The sequence below is a fragment of the Ascaphus truei genome, chromosome 5 (genome assembly GCF_040206685.1).
Source record: "Ascaphus truei isolate aAscTru1 chromosome 5, aAscTru1.hap1, whole genome shotgun sequence".
NCBI lineage: Eukaryota > Metazoa > Chordata > Amphibia > Anura > Ascaphidae > Ascaphus > Ascaphus truei.
The window spans coordinates 295,946,700-295,968,467 of NC_134487.1; the positions used below are offsets into that span (position 1 = coordinate 295,946,700).

General features: G+C 45.3%; 1 protein-coding gene across 1 annotated transcript; it reads right to left on the reverse strand.

Annotated features, from left to right (window-relative positions):
• Window positions 1-414: 414 nt before the first annotated feature.
• Window positions 415-21,455, reverse strand: LOC142496225 (patatin-like phospholipase domain-containing protein 2). The gene is made up of 9 exons (XM_075602780.1): window positions 21,077-21,455; window positions 11,243-11,475; window positions 9,762-9,827; window positions 8,820-9,029; window positions 7,701-7,761; window positions 6,588-6,800; window positions 5,349-5,481; window positions 4,804-4,920; window positions 415-4,190 (listed from the first exon to the last, which is right to left on the reverse strand). The coding sequence occupies exons 1-9, from the start codon at window positions 21,261-21,263 to the stop codon at window positions 3,926-3,928; spliced, it is 1,485 nt and encodes a 494-aa protein (XP_075458895.1). The 5' UTR covers window positions 21,264-21,455; the 3' UTR covers window positions 415-3,925.
• Window positions 21,456-21,768: the final 313 nt, after the last annotated feature.

Sequence of the window (21,768 nt, forward strand, 5' to 3'; positions counted from 1 at the left end):
GCTGCCCTGAATGTTCTATAACCGGGTTCCTCAGTGGCAGTTGCAGAGAGATTGGTTTTGAGCAATTTTCATAGCGAGAATCCATCACCTATAATTATATGGGTTTTTTTTTTTCTATCCGCTCTTATTAATTTGCATGATCAGTGTGGGAGCGCCGTCAATTATTTTAGTGTATGGGATCTTATTGGCAAGTCACAAGCTAAAGTGCCGTTACCCTTAACCCATCTCTGGGGCAATATGTGCCTCAATATCCGCACTGTACAGCAATCTTACAGCAAGCTAACACGTCATGTGATATATTTATTTCTCAGAGGACAATTCAACAATTGAATATTCACCGCATGTCCAGGAGAAGGAAAAAAGACCTATAAAAGTGAAAACCAAGTACAAACAAGCCAAGGCATAGAGACAGCGCACATTTAACAGGAATTATTTACTGCACCTGGTAACATTTCAATTAATTTAGAATCAATCCAAAAAGTCACTTTCTTTTGTTTTACATTTTCTCTCTTTTTTTTTTAAAATGCAACAATTTACAAGTTCATATTTATTAGGACCGTCACAAATACCTCATTAAGTGAAGATGCGGTTGTGTTTATCCAGTAAAAACCAGTGGAAGATTACATTCCACAACCTGTACAAGCAGAAATGTGACATCTCAACGATAAAGGACAAACGCACAGGCAGAATAAGCACAAATATCTGGCCTTTTAACTAAAAGCACGTTATGTATATTCATTTTATAAATATTCCTAGTCACATTTATACAGCAGACCTGTGTAGAAAGCGAGAGGTGGTAATGCATTTAGTCCAAAGTGATTTTGTATGTACAGATTTTCTATGAGGAATAAAAAAACAAACAAACAGATTTCCATAAATAGCAAAAGTGCTTTATCGTGGACTTAATTACACAGCATTTCCGACAAGTGTACAAAGCGGTAGGTCTTTAAATGAAGTTAAAACTTCACTGCCAATCTTAGGCCTCTTAAGCTTCCAAGTAGCTAGATTGCGCTTGGTCACATGATGGCAGATTGCGCTTGGTCACATGACGGCAGATTGCGCTTGGTCACCTGACGGCAGATTGCGCTTGGTCACCTGACGGCAGATTGCGCTTGGTCACCTGACGGCAGATTGCGCTTGGTCACCTGACGGCAGATTGCGCTTGGTCACATGACGGCAGATTGCGCTTGGTCACATGACGGCAGATTGCGCTTGGTCACCTGACGGCAGATTGCGCTTGGTCACCTGACGGCAGATTGCGCTTGGTCACCTGACGGCAGATTGCGCTTGGTCACCTGACGGCAGATTGCGCTTGGTCACATGACGGCAGATTGCGCTTGGTCACCTGACGGCAGATTGCGCTTGGTCACCTGACGGCAGATTGCGCTTGGTCACCTGACGGCAGATTGCGCTTGGTCACCTGACGGCAGATTGCGCTTGGTCACCTGACGGCAGATTGCGCTTGGTCACCTGACGGCAGATTGCGCTTGGTCACCTGACGGCAGATTGCGCTTGGTCACATGACGGCAGATTGCGCTTGGTCACATGACGGCAGATTGCGCTTGGTCACATGACGGCAGATTGCGCTTGGTCACATGACGGCAGATTGCGCTTGGTCACCTGACGGCAGATTGCGCTTGGTCACATGACGGCAGATTGCGCATGGTCACATGACGGCAGATTGCGCTTGGTCACATGACGGCAGATTGCGCTTGGTCACATGACGGCAGATTGCGCTTGGTCACATGACGGCAGATTGCGCTTGGTCACATGACGGCAGATTGCGCTAGGTCACATGACTCCTGGCATTCCAACGCGCTTTACTTCCCAGGCTCAGGCAGTTCAGCCTGTGAGTGTGCAAACTGCAGGATTGGATTAACAAGCATGGAGATTGCGTGTTCCGTTTGCATCGGCCCCCTTGGATGCCAGTGAAACCTGCAACATTACAGGACTGTTTGGTAGTGACCGGGGTAACTGCGCTAGCAGCAAATATGAGGAATCCAAGGATTCGCTTTAGGAAAAGCCAAAAAAAAAAAAAAAAAAAAACAGCACCACCTTTTTCTGTTTTATTTCTTTTTTTTTAAACAGTGTTTTCTAATCTTGTATAACTCATTTCAAGTATTTTGTTGGTTTTTTACATACCTTGGAAAAAAACTGCAAAACCGTGGTTTTATGGCAAACAGGTCGCTAAAGCCCCCCAACCCCCCCCCCCTTTTTTTTTACCCCATGGCTGCCAAAGGGGGGCAGGAAATGTACTACAACCCAGTAAAGGCCCCAAAATAAGGCTGCCCCCGGATATCGGGACAAACAGTGTCAATGGTTTTTTTTTGTCTGTTTTTTAAATAGCTAAAATAGGACCAGTTTTAAAAAAAATGTAAAACACCAAAGGGTGAAATTTTTTTCCATATTTCAGGGGTTCTCAACTCCAGTCCTCAAGAACCCGCCCAACAGGTCAGGTTTTCAGGATATCCCAGCTTCAGCACAGGCTGAAGCTGGGATATCCTGAAAACCTGACCTGTTGGCAGGGGGTCTTGAGGACTGGAGTTGAGAACCTGTGTCCTACTTAATCAGCCTCCATCTGATCGCCCAAAATTCCCCTTTTACCCAAGTGCTGCATTGTTTATTGAAGATTTGTTCACATTTCCTCTTTATTTACTAAAATATATATGTAAAAACATCACTCTAATTTTAAAGTCATTAAAATCAGCACCAATGATCATACAAGTTATTTACTAATAATCTAACCCCATTAGCACCATAGGTGGCAGGTGATGGTATGGATTTGGTAGAAGGCTCCGTGTCCTCCCCCAATCATTCATCCCCCATAGTTTAGAAATAACCAATGGATTAGCACAGGGGTGCACAAAGTGGGGGGCAGCTGCAGAGGTCCCGCGCTCTCCCGCAGGGCACTTAAATGAAATGCCGGGGGCCACACGAGGCCTCTGCAGCTTCTCCTACCTGGTCGTCAGCGACACGTCATCATGGAAACGCAGCGTCAAATTACGCAGCGGGGTCAACGTCATTTCACACCCGAACTGAGCGGGGGGAATGGGGGCGGGGCGGGGCTCGAGCTGGGAGGTGAGCAGGCAGGCCAGCCCCTGGATTAGCAGACTCGCAGGAATGCACCAAGCTCGCATATACATAGAATACTGGTTAGTAATCTCTACAAAACCTTGTCTGATCAGGATGCCAAGGGCAGTGCTGGAAATTCTTGACCCTCTCTCTTCTATGTCTAGTTTGTGCAAAATCATGGACCCTGTGACAAAGAGGGAAAAAAAGCCCCAAGGAAGAGAATGGAAAGCCTGTTTTTGGATGACCTGGTTATTAATGCTCCCAATCGCGCCTCCAGAAAGATTTAGCACCAGGTTACTGCAGGTAGATGCATTAGAGCAGGGCTGGTCAACGCCAGGCCTCAATAAGACCCCCCCCCCCTTCCCCCAACAGGTCAGGTTCAGGATATCCCAGCTTCTGTGACTGGGCCTCTGATTGAGCCAACTGTGCTGAAGCAGGGATATCCTGGAAACGTGACCTGTTGAGGGGGCTTGAGGACTGGAGTTGAGCCCCCTGCATTAGAGTCCTGGATTTATTAGTTTATCTTCCATAACATGTTTGTATACATGAAGGGGTTCTCTCAGGACTATCACATTTTTCTCTGATTTTGGCAATCCATTGGTTGCTATAAGACCAAGTTGTCACGAAATCCAAGATTTCTTGTTATATAAGCCCTTTGGTACAGAGGGGGTTTGTAATTAAACCAATTTATGTTTCATAAAAGGTTCCATCTGCAGTTAATTACTGGGGAGGATTAGTTTGTCAAGTGGTTCATTTGTAGCTCTGTACTTTTCTCCTGATTACAGGCGATTTAACTTCTGAAATTCAGGACATGTCGGCACTGGATGGGTTTTTAACGTTCTTCCAGTAAAACCTAGAACATAATTGCTGAAGAGTCCAGATCCTCATTCAAGAAGCTGATTTCTACTCCAGAATCTTCAGAGCTAAAAGAAGACTTGAGATTTTGTTGGTGATTTTCAGGATCCAGTGTTCCGCTCAGGTTGGAGGAGCAGGAGAAATCAAAGACCCAGCCCTCCAGGTCTACGGAGGAGAAGCTATTGGGTGACAGGTAAGCATAGCCATGATGGAGAGGAGATGGGAGGCTCAGGCACTTCCTCAGTGTCCTGCAGGTTGGCGAGCTGAAAGGCAAAACAAACATGTGCTTGATCCCATTCTGCTTTCATAGAGAAGACACACACACACACACACACACACACACGCACACACACGCCTGGTGAAGGTGACCCTATCATAGAACCTAGAAAATACTGAACAAAAACAACCCCCATCCCGTTTGCCAAGATCACAAAGCCAATCTAATTACTCCCACTGACACAATCACCAATGTTTCAACACACAAACTACAAGGTGGCGATTGTATCAAAGTAAGGAATAGATGTTTTGCTTACTTCATTTGGTACACTGCGGATTGTTTTTTCTATAGATTTTATATTGGAACGTTGACCTATTCCTGGTGGTTTGGGCACTGTCCTTCATAGACTCACGTTAATTGACGAGACATTTTTGCCTCTCTGCGCACCACCTTTTCATTACTGAATGCATTTTATAAGACCTTTACAAAGGACTGCGGTCCCAAGATGTGTTAGATACACCGAGGGGATGAGGCAACAGCGCAAGAATTAGGATTAAAAAAAAAAAAAAAGACAGATCCTAAAACCTCAACACGAGTGCAGCTAGAAGGGCCAAGTAACGGGATTCTGATAGAAGCTGCTAAGAATGTATAACACGTACCTGGCCGCAGGGAGCAGTCTCTTCCTCGCCTGGCGATAAACCGCCCCAGCAACAGAACGCATTTGTTCCTGCATCCAGCGGACATCATCTGGTATATCAGGGAACCAGTCCACTAACCTGCAGTGCAAGAAGACGGGGTCAACCTGGACAAAACAGCCAGAATTGTGGACAACTAAATGCACCTTGAACTTCTTTATATTTGGTTAATAGAGTAGGGGTGTAAGCTGCAGAGAGTTTGTTCTCAGTAGAGGAACACAGACCTCTGTTTACAGTGCTCTTCAACTCTGAACTTTCAGGGAGTTCTATGGTCCATGTAACCACAATATTATTGTTATTGGTCAGCTGGTATTTGGCTTGCTTCCATACCCGGATTACTGTTGACCGACCCTGTGACCTACTCGGGTCTAAGACAAACAGTGTTGGATATCTCCCATTACTGAGCAGAGGTTTCATGTAGGCAAACAACTAGAAGTCTGTAGCACAGCAAAATACATTAAGTCTGAAGTAAATTATTAAGAAAAACAAAACAAAACACAAAGTCTTACCTTAACGCTAAAGAATAGGCAGACTCCACTGGAAGTGTACAGGGCATTACCATGTAGGATACCACGCGCATGGGTAGTAGACTTGATATCTGGTGGTAGAGCCCACCTTTCTCCTTGCAAGCTTCATGCAGGGCTGAAATATGTTGCAGGCAAATTATTTTACAGGGCAGCCATGTAGAGAGAATAAAAGCCGGTGATAGGCCAGGTCTTCCTTGTGCAGGTGGCCAAGTTTAGTGGGGTGATTGAACATCATGATTAAAAAGATGCATTACAAACAAACACAAACCGAGCCCAGTGCTACATCCAATGGCAAAAATACGCAGTGAAATACCTATACATCTCTTGAATAAGTGGGTAATTTAGTTTAACACTTTGGCCAAAGCATTGTAAGCCTCTCTAAGGCATGATCATAATTCAGAGGTCCTAACACTGATTAAAATTATTAATAACCTGTACAATACTAGGAAGAATGGTCATAATCAGCTGCATGGTTCTAAATCTGATTGAAATTCTTATTTACCTGGACAATACCAGGAAGAATGCTCTGTATTAGATCTGTCGCAATCAGCTGCATGCAAAGATCCTGGAAAGTGGGATGGGACGAGCTTTAAACCTGGGAGGGAGGGGCCAACCTCAAACAGCTGAGACCAGCTGGACAAAGTTAAAAAGATGCATCTTTTAATAGGTTTCCTAGGGCAGGATTGTGGTATACCTGCCGATGAGGACAGCTGAATCCTGAAAGGTGTCAGACTCCTATCAGGTAGGAGTAGCCATCTACGTTCTGGTGATTACAATCCAGAGCAGCCGTGCTTCATTTGCAACTCACCACAATCCGTTTGAAAACTGTACACCACTCAACATCCCCGTGGACCTAGGTGGGCAACCCCAGTCCTCAAGGGCCACCAGCAGGTCGGGGTGTTCAGGATATCACTGCTTCAGCACAGGTGGTTCAATCAGTGGCTCAGCAGAAGACAGATTGAGCCACCTGTGCTGAAGCAGGGATATCCGTAAACCCTGATCTGTTGGTGGTCCTTGAGGACACGAGTTGGCCAGGTGAAGACAGGAACTGATTGAGACACCTGTGCTGAAGCAGGGATATCCGGAAAACCCAACCTGCTGGTGAGCCCTTGAGGACTGGAGTTGCCTACCCCTGCCTTGGACAGACTACAAATAATAGGCAGATAGACGGGTTGGACTGATACAGGCTCGATAAATCAATACCAGTAATATGATGCTTACCATTGCACAGCCTGGGAGGCAATTTTTCTATTATCCGCCTGTCCAGTGGCCACGGTATTAGTTTCATTGGCTTCTTGGTTTCAGATTCCTTTTCTTCACCTTTACTAGAAGTCCGGAACATAAAGCATTCTGCACTCCTACAGCGTGAAGGTGTTGAGTTTTTCGGCTCTGCCAAAAGCAGCTCAGAGGAGGGCGACGGCATGTTTAAGAGGTCTACAGAGAGCAAAAATTGTTCTGTTATAGAGGTACCTAGTCATATAAATGTCAAGGTATAAGAGGTGATATACTGTACAGACATTAACAAACACATTGTAACAAGCCCAGAGCAGTCTATGGCTATAAACCGTGTTCGACAAACCTATACATTTGCTCGCCCCGGGCGAGTGGATTTAACCCCCGGGCGAGTAAATATTGGCCCAAGCAGCACACGTTTGGTACTAGGTGGCGAGTAGATTTTTTTGTGTGGCGAGTAGATTTTTTGGTGATTTGTCAACCACTGGCTATAAACATCAGATACGAGTTTAATTACAATCCCCATCACGGACAGACCTTCTCAATTTAAAAAGGGAAAGGTATCCAACTCCAATCCCTTTAACTGGCAAAGGAGGGGCAAACTCGCAAGCATCTAAGGCAGGAGTGGGCAACTCCAGTCCTGAAGAGCCACCAACAGGTCAGGCTTTCAGGATATCCCGGCTTCAGCACAGGTGGCTCAATCAGTGACTCAGTCCAAGACTGAGCCACCTGTGCTGAAGCAGGGAAATCCTTAAAACCTGATCTGTTGGTGGCCCTTCAGGACTGGAGTTGGTCACCCCTGCTCTAAGGGGTTCAACAGTTGGCTGCCTACTGTCAATTTAGCAGTAACATGTTTCATCCAGTATTTAGTTAGCAGCTGAAGAGGAACCCCAACTTCCACCCACCCAAGTCCTGTAGCCAAACCACTACAACCACCGCCGACTGTGGCGAGAGGAGGACAGTGCATCACAAACACTTTAGAATAATATTTCAGCCCTAAAAGGGTGCTGCGAATACCACGTTCACTGATGTAACGCTATGGCGATTTGTAGGAACCAAAGTAGAAGGGCACTTAAAATAGTAAGGCGAAACTTAACATACTGTTGTCTTTTAGGAATCTAAGTGCATCATTGTATCCCTGCTGACACATCTCTCCAAGAACCTGTGAAAACATTAATTCCCGTGAAGAAACCATGTCACTATACATACTTCTGTATTAGGAATGACTATTGATGGAATCCACCTAGAACAGGTCATACATGGCCAAATCCCATTTACACAGCATAGAAATGTATCTGCTTACATCTGTCACAAGCCTTTTCATATTGGCCCGGGCAGGAAACACAATATTCCAGTGTGAAGATGGGGAAACAGGTCTTCGTTTCAGTTTGCAAGTCTGGTCCCCTGAATTCCTTAAGAAATTGCAGAGACCATTCACAGGGCCAAAAAAGGGAGATTTTGTATTTTCTTCATAAAAATTAAATCCACTAATGAAATTGGGGGGGGGGGGGGGGGGGGAAGGGGGAGGTTCTCTCCAAAGGTTGTTACTTTGTAACTTTTTCATCAGCTAATAATGTCCAAAATGTGGTATGAACACAAAGGTCTCACACATCTCCATTCCCATGTATTAACATGTAGGATGTTCCCTACGGGGATATAGATGCTGGGTGTCTGCCACCAGCAACCAACATTACGAAATAGGTCTCCAAAACCCAGTCAACACCACTGTCCTGTTTCAATAACACCATCCACTCAATCAATAGTCCAAAAGGAGATTGCAACAATAACATCTTCAATACTGAAGTACAGTACATCTTAACCACTGAAACAGTTAAAACAGATTTAACCCAGAGAAGAAGTGGTCTAGTGGCAAGGCTACAGTCTTTGAAGTGGGAGACTGGTTCAAGATCTATTGTTTTGTAAAATTAGGCAAAAGACTGGAGCACTAAAAATAAACTCTTGTTGCACAAGCTCTTTGAGAAAGATGCTGCACCTGTAAAATTGCATGGACTATCAAGGCTATATATTAAATTTTTACAGATTTTAACATAATCCAGAAATGTAGATATAAACACAAACAGGGGGATTGAGAAGGTGGTCCCATGGAGCTTTATGGCCGAATCCCCTACAGAAGAACATCGCATTACGTGTGAGATGCGCGTGAGATGAGGCAGGATGGCATGGTTCTAGAATGGAAGCTGTGTCTCAATACCAACTTACTTTGGGTTCAGGTGGAAATAGAGCTCGTGTTAACCGGTAGAGATTCCCGAGACTGAACTGAATACTTGTGTTGGTGACTCTCAGCTCATGGAAGTTTGTAGAGTTGTCTCTTGGGCAAATATCACTTTCCCCCGAGAAGGGAGAGATTGTGATTGTGTTTTTCAATTCATATTCAGGCAAGTTGTTGCTGATTCCACCATCTACATAACGCTGGGGGAGGAAGACAGCAGAAAAGAAATAAATGAATGATTCTGTTCATGCCTAATCTTACAATTTGTCCAGTCCATTCACATCCACATTTACCAGGCACCTTTGAAAAACATGGCTGGTTAAGTTACGTGCATCGATGGGATACTACTCCTTCGTTATGTTTGTTCTCCATGATATGTCAGATTAGGTCTATAGGCCACTTGCCAATTTGACCAATAGGTTGACTGCAGTTAAACAGTAATAATGGGACAGCATCCTGAATATATTTATTCCAGTTTCTACCTTACAAAGATTAGTCATCTTATTTTGTTCTGTACCACTATAATATACACATACACACATAGGCAAGTGTTGCCACGTGTATGTATACCGATTTATAAAACAATTAAAACATTGTTGTCTTGGGGATTTCACGTTCACTATTGCAAACTGATGCGCGAGCTTCTTCGGCCTACGAGACGCCATAACTTCGGATATACCGACTGGAAAATCGCGACCAGCTGCCCCCGTCATGAGATTCTCTCAATATGTGTGATATTTTATTATCCTTGTGAGTGCATATCATAACGTTTAATCTATGCTATTAAATTGTTTATTCACACACACACACTTTTTTTGTGTGTGAAAGATGGGAATACGGAGCTCGCACGCATGCGCAGATTGCTACGGTGTTAATAGCTTACACAGGCCTGAAAGGAGCGCATGGGCATGTATGAATGTAGACAGACTTACCACTCCTCTGAATGAAGGGGGTATAATGCCACAATAAACAGGTACAAAGGAGCTGCAAACTAAAGCCTGCGGAGGAAAGAGATGAGTTTGGTTCAGTAGGTGTTTTACATTAACCATAGGAAGCTGAAGCACGCAAGAAACGCTAAGACAGGGGGTGGGCATGTCCTGTCCTCAAGGGCCACCAACAGGTCTGGTTTGCAGGATATCCCTGTTTCAGCACAGGTGGCTCAGTCAAAGACTGGGCCACCTGTGCTGAATCAGGGCTATCCTGCAAACCTGACCTGTTGGTGGCCCTTGTGGACAGGACATGCCCACCCATGTGCTATGAGACTAAAAACCTACCGAAACTCGGACTCCTTGGGAATTACTATATTTTTATATATTTTTATTGAGCCGCTGCAACACTGGAATAAAATTAACTTATTTGCGGTTTCAGGGAAGTTCTGCGACCCGATTACCTCGGCTTTAAACCACAAAAGCCACCGAATGGGACGAGTTTCTCCAACCAAAAAGTGACCATGAATTTAATGCAAAGGGTGAACAACGCAAAGAAAAAGGTTTCCATAGAGCGCAGCTCCATACGGCAGCAACTACCGCAGAACAGGGTTCTTGTGTAAGGGGGAGTAGGGTTAACCCCTACAGTGCCAAAAGTACTCTGGCATAGAAGGGGTGATGAAGGAGAGGAAAGAATGTTCATTTCATAAATAAGGTTTTTAATTAAGAAAAAAAAAAAAAAGTATAAGAAATGGAATTTAAACAATCCGCAATTCTTAAACAAAAAACAAAAACAGAATCCTACTAACACTTTCAGAAAATAAATGTCAACACGTGTGCAGCCGTCAGTGAAACGTTAACCGGTTAAAAGTCCGCTCCCATGTCGAATTATTGTAAACAAATAACAAATCAAAGTTCAACACTGAGCCGTTCAGCTTAAAGATTGTGGGACATTCTAGATGCGCTGAAGTCCATGGTGAATTCCGATCAAAAACGCCCGCTTCAGCTGCTGCAGACTAAGACCCTATATATCTGTCATGTCAGGGCTGCTCAACTCCAGTCCTCAATCTCTCCCCCCTTCCCCCCAACCCATCCCGCTCAACAGGTCAGGTTTTCAGGATATCCCAGATTTGACAAAGATGGCTCAATCATAGAATGAGCCTCTGATTGAGCCACCTGTGCTGTAGCAGGAAAAATGGAGCCCCCTGTACTGAAAGAGGGGGCGATTGAGCCACCTATGCTGAAGCAGGGATATACTGAAAACCTGACCTGTTTTGGGGGGGGGGGGCTTGAGGACTGGAGTTGAGCACCCCTGTGCTGTGACGCCACTGCAGCATTCCCGCGCTGGAGAAGATTTTTGTCCCAATTTGAATGAAGCTGAACTGGGAAGCAGCTTCACAGCATATTGAACAGAGGCCTGATCCTTCCCATTAATATTCTCTTCGTACCCTTACTGCTCTGGATAACCACACGGGGAAGCCGATTACCTGAATAAGTTCTTCTTTTGAGTTGAATTCGGAAACCAGTACATTCTCGGCGTCCGAGACCCGGGTGAGGGACACGCATAATTTTTTCGTTGCCAGCTCGTGGGCGTTTTCAGGGAGGTTTCGATATAATCCGTTCTTCAGGATCTTGACCAAGTTAAACGAAGGGTGAAGTGGCCCCAGATTTCTCTTCCTGGCTTCCCTGGCTACCTCCATCACATCGGAGCAACACTGGGCTGCAACAAGGGAACAACATGGATTATTTTGTGCTCAGAAAATGTAGGTGGCTCAGACAATGACATTGAGTGCGAATCAGGGAACCTGGTTTAATTCCCGGTGTCGGCTCCTTGTGACCTTGGGCAAGTCACTTTATCTCCCTGTGCCTCAGGCACCAACATCTGGTTTGAAGCTCATCTGGACAGGGACCTGTGTCTGTAACATTCCTATGTGCTGCGCACCGCACGCTATGCTGTCATTGTGACGCGCTGCGTGTCCCATTGGGAGAAAAGCGCTATATGAAATAAAGTTATTTTCAAGAATAATACCACTACAGTTTCAAACAAGACAATCTATTGCACTGAATAAAATAAAATAATCAGTGTGAATCAGGAGAGAAATACTAAACTAAAACATTGCAGGAGCAGACGGAAAAAAAGTGATTCGTTTGTATGCAAATTGTCTTCGTTTCCATTGCATTTGAAAACCTGTTATAACAAACAAAACAGCACCCAGAAAAGCAAAGTGTTTTTTATTATGCAACATGGACGTATGGTCCAAGCTTGGGTAATAAGGTTGAGAACATGTGTGCTCAAGGACTGCGGCTACATAACTTGGCGAGAACAAAATGTTTCAGAACATGAGCCCAGTGTGACAAAGGGCACTAGCTGTCTATATTGGACCTTTTAAATGTCCTATACCCAGAAAGGTTCATTAGATGCAGTGTATAATGGACACAGGACATCATCACCCTACAACTCCACCCTAAGCCACACTCCACCCCACAAAGTGCAGTCACTAACTTTTGTTTCTACGTTGTCCCTCATTGCCTCTAGACTGTAAGCGGTCACACGCAGGGCCCTCATTATCTTTGTGTGTGTAACGGTTTATGTAATTATCCAATCTCTGTACTTTGCAATATGTTGGCACTTTACAAAGAAACAATATACAGGTATACCCCGCATTAACGGACGCAGTGGGCCCAGAGCATGTATGTAAAGCAAAAATGTACTTAAAGTGAAGCACTACCTTTTCCCCACTTATCGATGCTTGGGTACAAGGTAGGGAGCCGGTACTGCTGTTCAGGATGTGCCGACAGGCGCATGCGCGAGCTGCCGTTTGGCTATTGGGCGAGGGGAACCAGCGCGTCACTTCTACAGCGTCTGTAGGGTAGAATAAGTGTCCGTACTTGCGAAGCAAGCGTGCGGACACAGGGGTATGGGGCTATTGAAAATATGTCCTGACTCGCGAGTGTACTTAAAGGGAGTGTCCTTAAACCGGGGTATGCCTGAAAGCAAAATACATCACGCAGAGACAAGGAAAATATATTCTACCAATCAATCTTTACACCAAATATCCCCAAAGAGTAAAAAAAAACAAGAGCAGATGGGGAGAGACCCCATGTAACCAGCACGTTTAAGGGACATGTGGTCTGGTCGTCAATAAAGCGGCGTTTTATCCGGAATTGTTCGGCTTGGCTGGGTTTGCTTGAAACTCCTTGGTCTTTTTGAGAAAATCCAGGTAAAGTAGAAACAGGCGCGGCAGAGCCCCCCGGCCCGACGCGGAACAGTCTGCACACCCGCAGCCATCACAGACCCTGCAAGGTTACTGGAGCGGGCCACTGCCCAGAACACCGCTGTGTTCGTTGGCACCTCCCCTACTTTTAACCGCTCTGCGCGACAGCCAAAGGGTCATTATGACAATTGGTGACCAGCACAATTTTGAAATCTCATATTGAATTTGCAGATTACAGAACTCATCTTGTCAGCTGAACCTTATAAAATAGGCATCACTGAATCATTGTCTGAACTTTGATTTGCGTGTTCCAACAATTCCGATATTCTTACGATTGCCGAGTGTGAGTAATGAGCCATTAACCCTTCACATAGTAGCATATTTGAAAGGAAAACTGTTTGAATTGCAATATTATAACTCCTGGCGTATTTTATGTTAGCCATCAGATTATGTTACCCATCAGACCTAAGAGACACAAAGCTTTTATAAGGCAATTAGTTCATTATGAGACTCTGCATTGAAATTTGACACAGCAGAGGTGTTAACAGCTCATTTACAGACAAAACCTTTTTTTTTTAAATGGAAATGTTTACTGATCAATGGAATTACTGCATCCATTCACCATGCACAGGCTCTCGTATGACCTGAAGTAACCTGTCCAGAGGAAAGCAGGAGTGGGGGATCAAACCCAACCCACAGATCTAATCCAATCAGAATTTCCCATCAGTCTAAATACTGCTGTTGGATTCTTAAAACATGAGGGGTCTGCAAAAGCCAGTGACTGTAGGGTTTTTTTAATCTAAAAAAGATGAGCAATTATATTGTGAAATTCTGCGGAACCCCAACCCTCTCTAATAGCGCGTCTGAGGTCAGATGCATTGTAAGGACCCCCAACCCTCTCTAATGGCGCGTCTGAGATCAGATGCATTGTAAGGAACCCCAACCCTCTCTAATGGCGCGTCTGAGATCAGATGCATTGTAAGGAACCCCAACCCTCTCTAATGGCGCGTCTGAGATCAGATGCATTGTAAGGAACCCCAACCCTCTCTAATGGCGCGTCTGAGATCAGATGCATTGTAAGGAACCCCAACCCTCTCTAATGGCGCGTCTGAGATCAGATGCATTGTAAGGAACCCCAACCCTCTCTAATGGCGCGTCTGAGATCAGATGCATTGTCAATTCTTCTGTATTTGGCACAATGTTCACATGACCTGAAGAATAGCTGGGAACCCTTTAGGGGTGCCCGGGGAACCCTGGTTGATAAACACTAAACTAAGCAATGAGTAGGGGGCATTATCAAGCTCCTATGTAGCAGAAATATGTAGCCAGTGCTTAAAATGCATTAAATATGGGAATAAAACGTATTGCACATCATTTAGAAAGGTTTACTTCAACCACTGGATATAGCAGCAGCCGGAAGTGCACTGCGCATTGCATACAAAACAAACCTGGGTATTAGAGTAGGAAACATTGGTAACTGCAGGGTAATTATATAAGACAAAGCAGAAGGAACTCCTGGACTGAAGAGGCAACAATATTAGCATAGATAGGCCCTTACACCATGGGAAAGATAAATACATCAAAGCAGGGGATTTGTAGATTAGCTGAATTTATCCCTGTTGTGTATTTCACTTCTCTGCATACATGTTAAGCGCTTTGCAAAAAAAAAAATGTTTAAAGTTATCCCAGATAAGGAACGTATCTTTTTTTAAATTTTTTTTTATGATCCTACTTTGAATTAGGCTCTGCAGATCTATGTCAGCAATTACAGAGCAGGGGGTGAAGGTTTAGGTAGAGCAATGATTGCCCTGAAATAGCCTTTCTGCCAAGTCAATGTTTACACGAAAAAGCAAAGTAAATCAAATACAATGTATACACACTTTTTCTGTGTTTCCCCATGATATTGCAATATTTATGTAGACAAAAACTGGATTTAAAGTGAAAGATCAATGCATTCTGCCCCGATCCCAAGGAGGAGTGTTGGATAACGGAGAAATTAAAGTTTGAGATGTTAAGGATATTCTGATAAAAGTATCAGCTTTGCCAGAATTGCGTGGAGTTCAATACACGTGACATTCAAGGCAAATGTTAGCCAGGTGGCTGTTAAGTTTAGCGCATCTCAAAACAAAAACCTGTCATTGCCCCCCTTTAGATCCAAATACCCTACAAAGTAACAGTCTTATTTTTTTCCATCTTGTAAAAATGAATACGCATCACTTCTCAGCTCAACAGCCATTCCCGTTTATCTGTTTGTAAAGTAATTATGGCAGCCGGCACATGTCAAACAGAGGAACAGAGTTAAGCCAACACGTGATGAATAGCAGTCTTATCACCTAAAGACATTAGTTAAAGACTGCAAAGCCCATTCAAAGAATTTGTTTGACATGGAAATGTTAAGGTGTATTTTTTAATTTATATTTTTTACTTCTACTTTTTTATTTGTTTTATTTTATTACCGTTTTAATACCGTATGGAGCATGCCACTGTCCTTGGGTTCACCTTCATCCTAGAGACTGCCCCTTCAATTAGATTGTGAAGCAGCCAGAGTTGGGCCAGACTCAAGTTCACCTCTTGCACATCTCTAGGCACGAGGCCAAATAAACGGTGCGGATTTTCATACCACCACATTAAATCCAGTGTGAACCCATTAAATCCAGTGTGAACCCATTAAATCCAGTGTGAATCCATTAAATCCAGTGTGAATCCATTAAATCCAGTGTGAACCCATTAAATCCAGTGCTTCTCCAGGTGCACAAAGGAATTTTCAGCTTTAGATCAGGAACCAGGTGAATGAACGCTCTTTGCAGCGGTAACAAGAGGCTTCCCATCCTATCCTAGGCCACTGTGGTTGGGCTGTGGCAACTTGAGGGTTTTTAATGAAGGGCTCTAAGTAACAGGCAGAGGTCAGAAAATAGCACTGCTGGCGCTATAGAAATAAATATATACATATATAAGGAAGGAAATTAATGCATTAGGCCAGGGGCGCACAACACCAGTCCTCAAGCCCCAACAGGTCAGGTTTTCAGAATATCCTAGCTTCAGCACAGCCCAGTCGATATATCTGATTGAGCCACCTGTGCTGAAGCGGCAGGGCCACAGACAGATTTCCCAGGGCCCAGGACTAGAGTTACGTCCGCCCCCCTCCCCCCCCATTTCACACCTCACCAGCCCCCTCTATTTCCCACAATCTTCCCATGTATTTCTCTCCTGTCCTTTTCACTCCCTCTTCCTCACTCACCCCCTCTTCCGCCTCACATGTATTTCTCTCCCCTGCATCACTCTTACGCCTCTTTTCCTCACTCACTCCCTCCACCCCCCTCTCCCTCACCTTCCATCAATTACATACCACAAAACCCCACCCCCCTAAATACATATTAAAAAGCCCCCCACTCCCCAAATACATTAAAAAGCCCCCCACTCCAATACATATTAAAAATATCCCCCAATAGATATTGAAAAAAACCAGGCTTACCTTATGGATGGTCTGTGGGGGCCCGTCGACCTCTGGCCAGGCTCGGCTGCCGGTCCTCTCACGACCGGGCTCCTACTCTCCCCAGCTGCAGTCCTCTATCCCTCTGTCCCACACCGAGCGGCTGCACACCGCGCCTCCCTCCATGCCGTCGCTCGCCAGAAGCTGGGCAAAGCCTAATTCGGGCACGCTGACGTCAGAGAGGCCCGTCGGCGTGGGATATAGTGAAAGAGGCCTTTACCTGAGAGAGAGCCGGGGTCCGGCCACAAGAGGACCGGCAGCGGGGCCAGAGGTCGGCTACCTCGCCGCCACCGGGCCTGGGAAACCTGTCTCCGCTGTCCCCCTGTCGGCCCTGTGAAGCCGGGACATCCTGAAAACCTGACCGGTTGGAGGAGGGGGGGGGGGGGTCCTTGAGGACCACGCCGAGAACCCCTGCACTAGTGTTTTATAACAAGTAGGAAATTGGTCAGAAGACACCCCTCTCTATGGGGACGGTCGAGCTTTCCCAAGCACTGGAGGGAACAATGGCCATGCCTTGATTTCAGTTGCAGTGCTTAATTTAGAAAATGTTAAACAATGTTTCATATTAAGGTTATTTGGGGCCATATTTACTAAGCAATCTTCTGCAATAAGAGACACCTTCCAGTAGGGGAAGACCCCTTACATCGCATTCGAGAAGTCAAAGGGGTGCAAGGCGTCTTTCAGCCCCAGAACGGGTCAAATCGCAGAAAATTGCTGAGTAGATACGAGCATATATTTGTAAAGTTGAAACAGAAGTGTTTAGAAGGTTTGTCCCAATAGGGAATATAAAGGGTGCATTCACTTTGGATGTCAAAATACCCTAAATGCATAAAAAGAACTAGAATGATCCCATCAGCGCAGTCTCTTCTGTAACCTTTCTATAGAAACAGATGAGCACAGGTCACCGACCAGACGTAACCTCACAGGCAGAGGGTGACAGAGGGGGGTTGGTAGCGTCCACAGCCACCAAGTCAGCTCACGGCTGCCGTCCAATCACAGCCCTGCTAAATCAGATGACCTGGTACATTCCTGAAACCGGCTCTCAAAATTAATTGGGAAGAATTCCCTTCCCCTTCCACGTGCACCCAACAAAATCATCAGGCGCACAGTGTTTGCTTAGCAGCGTTTGACGTACATGTGCCAAGAAGAAAAAAATTGCACAGGTACAGAAAATGACATTTAAAAAACATCCTTTGTGGGGCTTTAACATTTTAAACCTTGCATCCCAGAAGGGTCCGAAACACACTGCAGAATAATGATAAGGGCACCAGGAAATTGTATTGTATTTAAAGTGTATTGTTGATTTGATTATGTTGGGGTTTGTTGTACCCCCCTACCCCACCCCTTCTTTTTTCTGTATCCATCCCCTTCTATTTATCAAAATCAAAAACAAACAGTTTGAGACAGAAAAAAAGCTCAGGATTCACCAAGTCCTGATCAGTGGCGTCCGACCGATCGAGCGCTAACTTATTGGGGGAATCCAGCACCCTTGTCGGATTTTGGTGAATCTCCCCCCAAAAAGTATTTTAAGAGCACAAATACTGCACCAATACAAGGACTTTGTGTTCTGAAACTGAGGCGATAATGGGAAAACAGTTATTTTCTACTTTAGGAGTGGTAAAAGATGCATGGAAATGGTGGAACAAATTCAAATATCTTACATTTCTTTGGATAGGTACAAGGGAACCCCTAGGGCATAAGTCTGAATGAAGGGCATATAAGGCATATAAGGCCTATGACTGACAGGGGGTAAAGAAAATGGGCAAATGGCCCCACCAGTATAGCATCAATTGCTATGTATACTGGAATACGGAATAGATAGCAGGCACTACATTCTCTGTATATTTGGTATACGCATTCCAAGATATGAAGCTTAAATTCGCATAAACAATGTGTACATTCAATGGCTAGAGTGTGAGATGATGAAATCACGGGTTTCCAATATCCCTCATGTATGTAGCGTTTACCATCTCAACGGATATTTACCTTTACACTGAAAAAACATGTTTGAAACGCACAATGAGTTCGTGTTCTTGTAGCTACCAACTGATGACAACTACAGTATGCTAAAACCGTATATAATAAATAGAAAAACACCTCACCACAGGTGAGTTTAGAAATAACCCTATTATTATGCCATGAGTTGAAGTAATTACTACTACAAAGTACTCAAAAGCAACACACAGCAAATTAGATCAATTAATTGAAATAACACAAATAAAGAGACTTTGTAGCCATGAAGGAAAATGACTGCTCAGACCAGCGTCCCCATGGGTATATCCAGCTAAACAACTTCCATGGATCTTTTTAAAGTGAAGTTTTCCGTGGAAGTCGCCTATACCCGTCCGTGCGTAAAAAGGTGGAAAGTAAAGTAAGATCGACAAAAGGCAAATGATCCCAGGTGGTTTAGCAACTAAATCACATGTGCTTATTGACATGTAAATATTTAGGCTAAAAATCACAGGATAAATGTTTTAGGAGCAGGTGTTCTCGGATTGATCAATGACGGAATATGAAGTTCCTTCCAGAAACAAATTGGTTATACTATATATATACACAGACACACACTCCAGGTCTTGGTGAAAAATTAAGAGTTTGACACAGGTCAACGTTTCGGCTCTCCCATGAGCCTCAGCACCCCAGATGGGGTTGCCAAGTTAAAGGAATTCAATAAGTGAAGATATTGGAGCATACTATACAATATGGGAAGAGTAGGTCCCTGCATTTCATATGAGAGGGGGAGCATTACTTATAGGGGGAAGGGGGAGCATTACTTATAGGGGGAAGGGGGAGCATTACTTATAGGGGGAAGGGGGAGCATTACTATAAGGATGGAGGGGGTATTACTTATAGGCTGAAGGGGGGGAAACTATTCCTTATAGGGAGGGAGGGGGACCATTCCTTATAGGGAGGGAGGGGGACCATTCCTTATAGGGAGGGAGGGGGACCATTCCTTATAGGGAGGGAGGGGGACCATTCCTTATAGGGAGGGAGGGGGACCATTCCTTATAGGGAGGGAGGGGGACCATTCCTTATAGGGAGGGAGGGGGACCATTCCTTATAGGGAGGGAGGGGGACCATTCCTTATAGGGAGGGAGGGGGACCATTCCTTATAGGGAGGGAGGGGGACCATTCCTTATAGGGAGGGAGGGGGGTATTACTTATAGGGAGGGAGGGGGGTATTACTTATAGGGAGGGAGGGGGGTATTACTTATAGGGAGGGAGGGGGGTATTACTTATAGGGAGGGAGGGGGTATTACTTATAGGGAGGGAGGGGGGTATTACTTATAGGGAGGGAGGGGGGTATTACTTATAGGGAGGGAGGGGGGTATTACTTATAGGGAGGGAGGGGGGTATTACTTATAGGGAGGGAGGGGGGTATTACTTATAGGGAGGGAGGGGGGTATTACTTATAGGGAGGGAGGGGGGTATTACTTATAGGGAGGGAGGGGGGTATTACTTATAGGGAGGGAGGGGGGTATTACTTATAGGGCGGGAGGGGGGTATTACTTATAGGGAGGGAGGGGGGTATTACTTATAGGGAGGGAGGGGGGTATTACTTATAGGGAGGGGGTATTACTTATAGGGAGGGAGGGGGTATTACTTATAGGGAGGGAGGGGGTATTATTTATAGGGAGGGAGGGGGTATTACTTATAAGGGGGGTATTACTTATAAGGGGGGTATTACTTATAAGGGGGGTATTACTTATAAGGGGGGGTATTACTTATAATAATAATAATAATAATAATAATAATAATAGCATGTTCTTGTATAGCGCTGCTAGTTTTACATAGCGCTTTACAGAGACATTTTGCAGGCACAGGTCCCTGCCCAGGTGAGCTTACAATCTATGTTTTTGGTGCCTGAGGCACAGGGAGATAAAGTGACTTACCCAAGGTCACAAGGAGCCGACACCAGGAATTGAACCTCTGCTCCAAACTCAGTGCCAGTCAGTGTCTTTTACTCACTGAGCCACTTATAAGGGGGGGTATTACTTATAGGGGGGGGGTATTACTTATAAGGGGGTGATTACTTATAAGGGGGGTATTACTTATAAGGGGGGTATTACTTATAAGGGGGGTATTACTTATAAGGGGGGTATTACTTATAAAGGGGGGTATTACTTATAAAGGGGGGGTATTACTTATAAGGGGGGTATTACTTATAAGGGGGGAGGGTATTACTTATAAGGGGGGTATTACTTATATGGGGGGGTATTACTTATAAGGGGGGGGTATTACTTATAAGGGGGGTATTACTTATAAGGGGGGGTATTACTTATATGGGGGGGTATTACTTATATGGGGGGGTATTACTTATAAGGGGGGGTATTACTTATAAGGGGGGGTATTACTTATAAGGGGGGGTATTACTTATAAGGGGGGTTATTACTTATAAGGGGGGGTATTACTTATAGGGGGGGGTATTACTTATAAGGGGGGGTATTACTTATAAGGGGGGGGTATTACTTATAGGGGGGTATTACTTATAAGGGGGGGGTATTACTTATAGGGGGTATTACTTATAAGGGGGGGGTATTACTTATAAGGGGGGGTATTACTTATAAGGGGGGATATTACTTATAGGCTGAAGGGGAGGTCCAGGTATCACTCACCCAGGCAGGATCCACACACCAGGGCAGCCGCGTTCAGGGCACCGGCGGATGCCCCATAGATCTTGTTCGCATCCACAATGAGCCACGGGGCTCTCTCCTGCAGGCAGCTGGCCACCCCGACGTGATAGACCCCGAGGAAGCCGCAGCCGGCGAAGGAGAGGTTCCAGCCCCGCTCCAAATCAAACATACCGGCGGCGGGGGGAGGAGGAGGGGAGCAGAGAGACCCGGAGCCGCGCGGGGAGAGGAGAAGGTGTGGGGAAAGGAATCGGGAAAGTCAGTGTGTCATGCTGGATAACCGCAGCCAGAGCCGGGTGTGTGGGGCTGCCAGGACAGGCGGGTGTGGGGCTGCCGGGACAGGCGGGCGCTGCACTCCCAGAGGATTTAAAGGGACAGGGGTCAGCACACCACGTGGCCCCGCCCACTCAGTGACGTTGAACCCGGAGAAGCCAATCACAGCGCGGCTGCTGAGACCGGCCCCCCTGGCCTGCGCATAGGGGCCATGTATGGAGGCATGACGTCACAGCTCCGCTGCGCCCGGGACCTGCCACAGCGCCCCCAGCGGGCAGTTTGGTTATTTCAGCTGTTTCTATACAGTTCTTTATTGATCACTATCATGCAGTGCTGAGTCTTCTGCATCGGTCATGGGTTAGGTAGGTAGGTAGGTAGGTATGTATTCTCCTTAAACGACATCG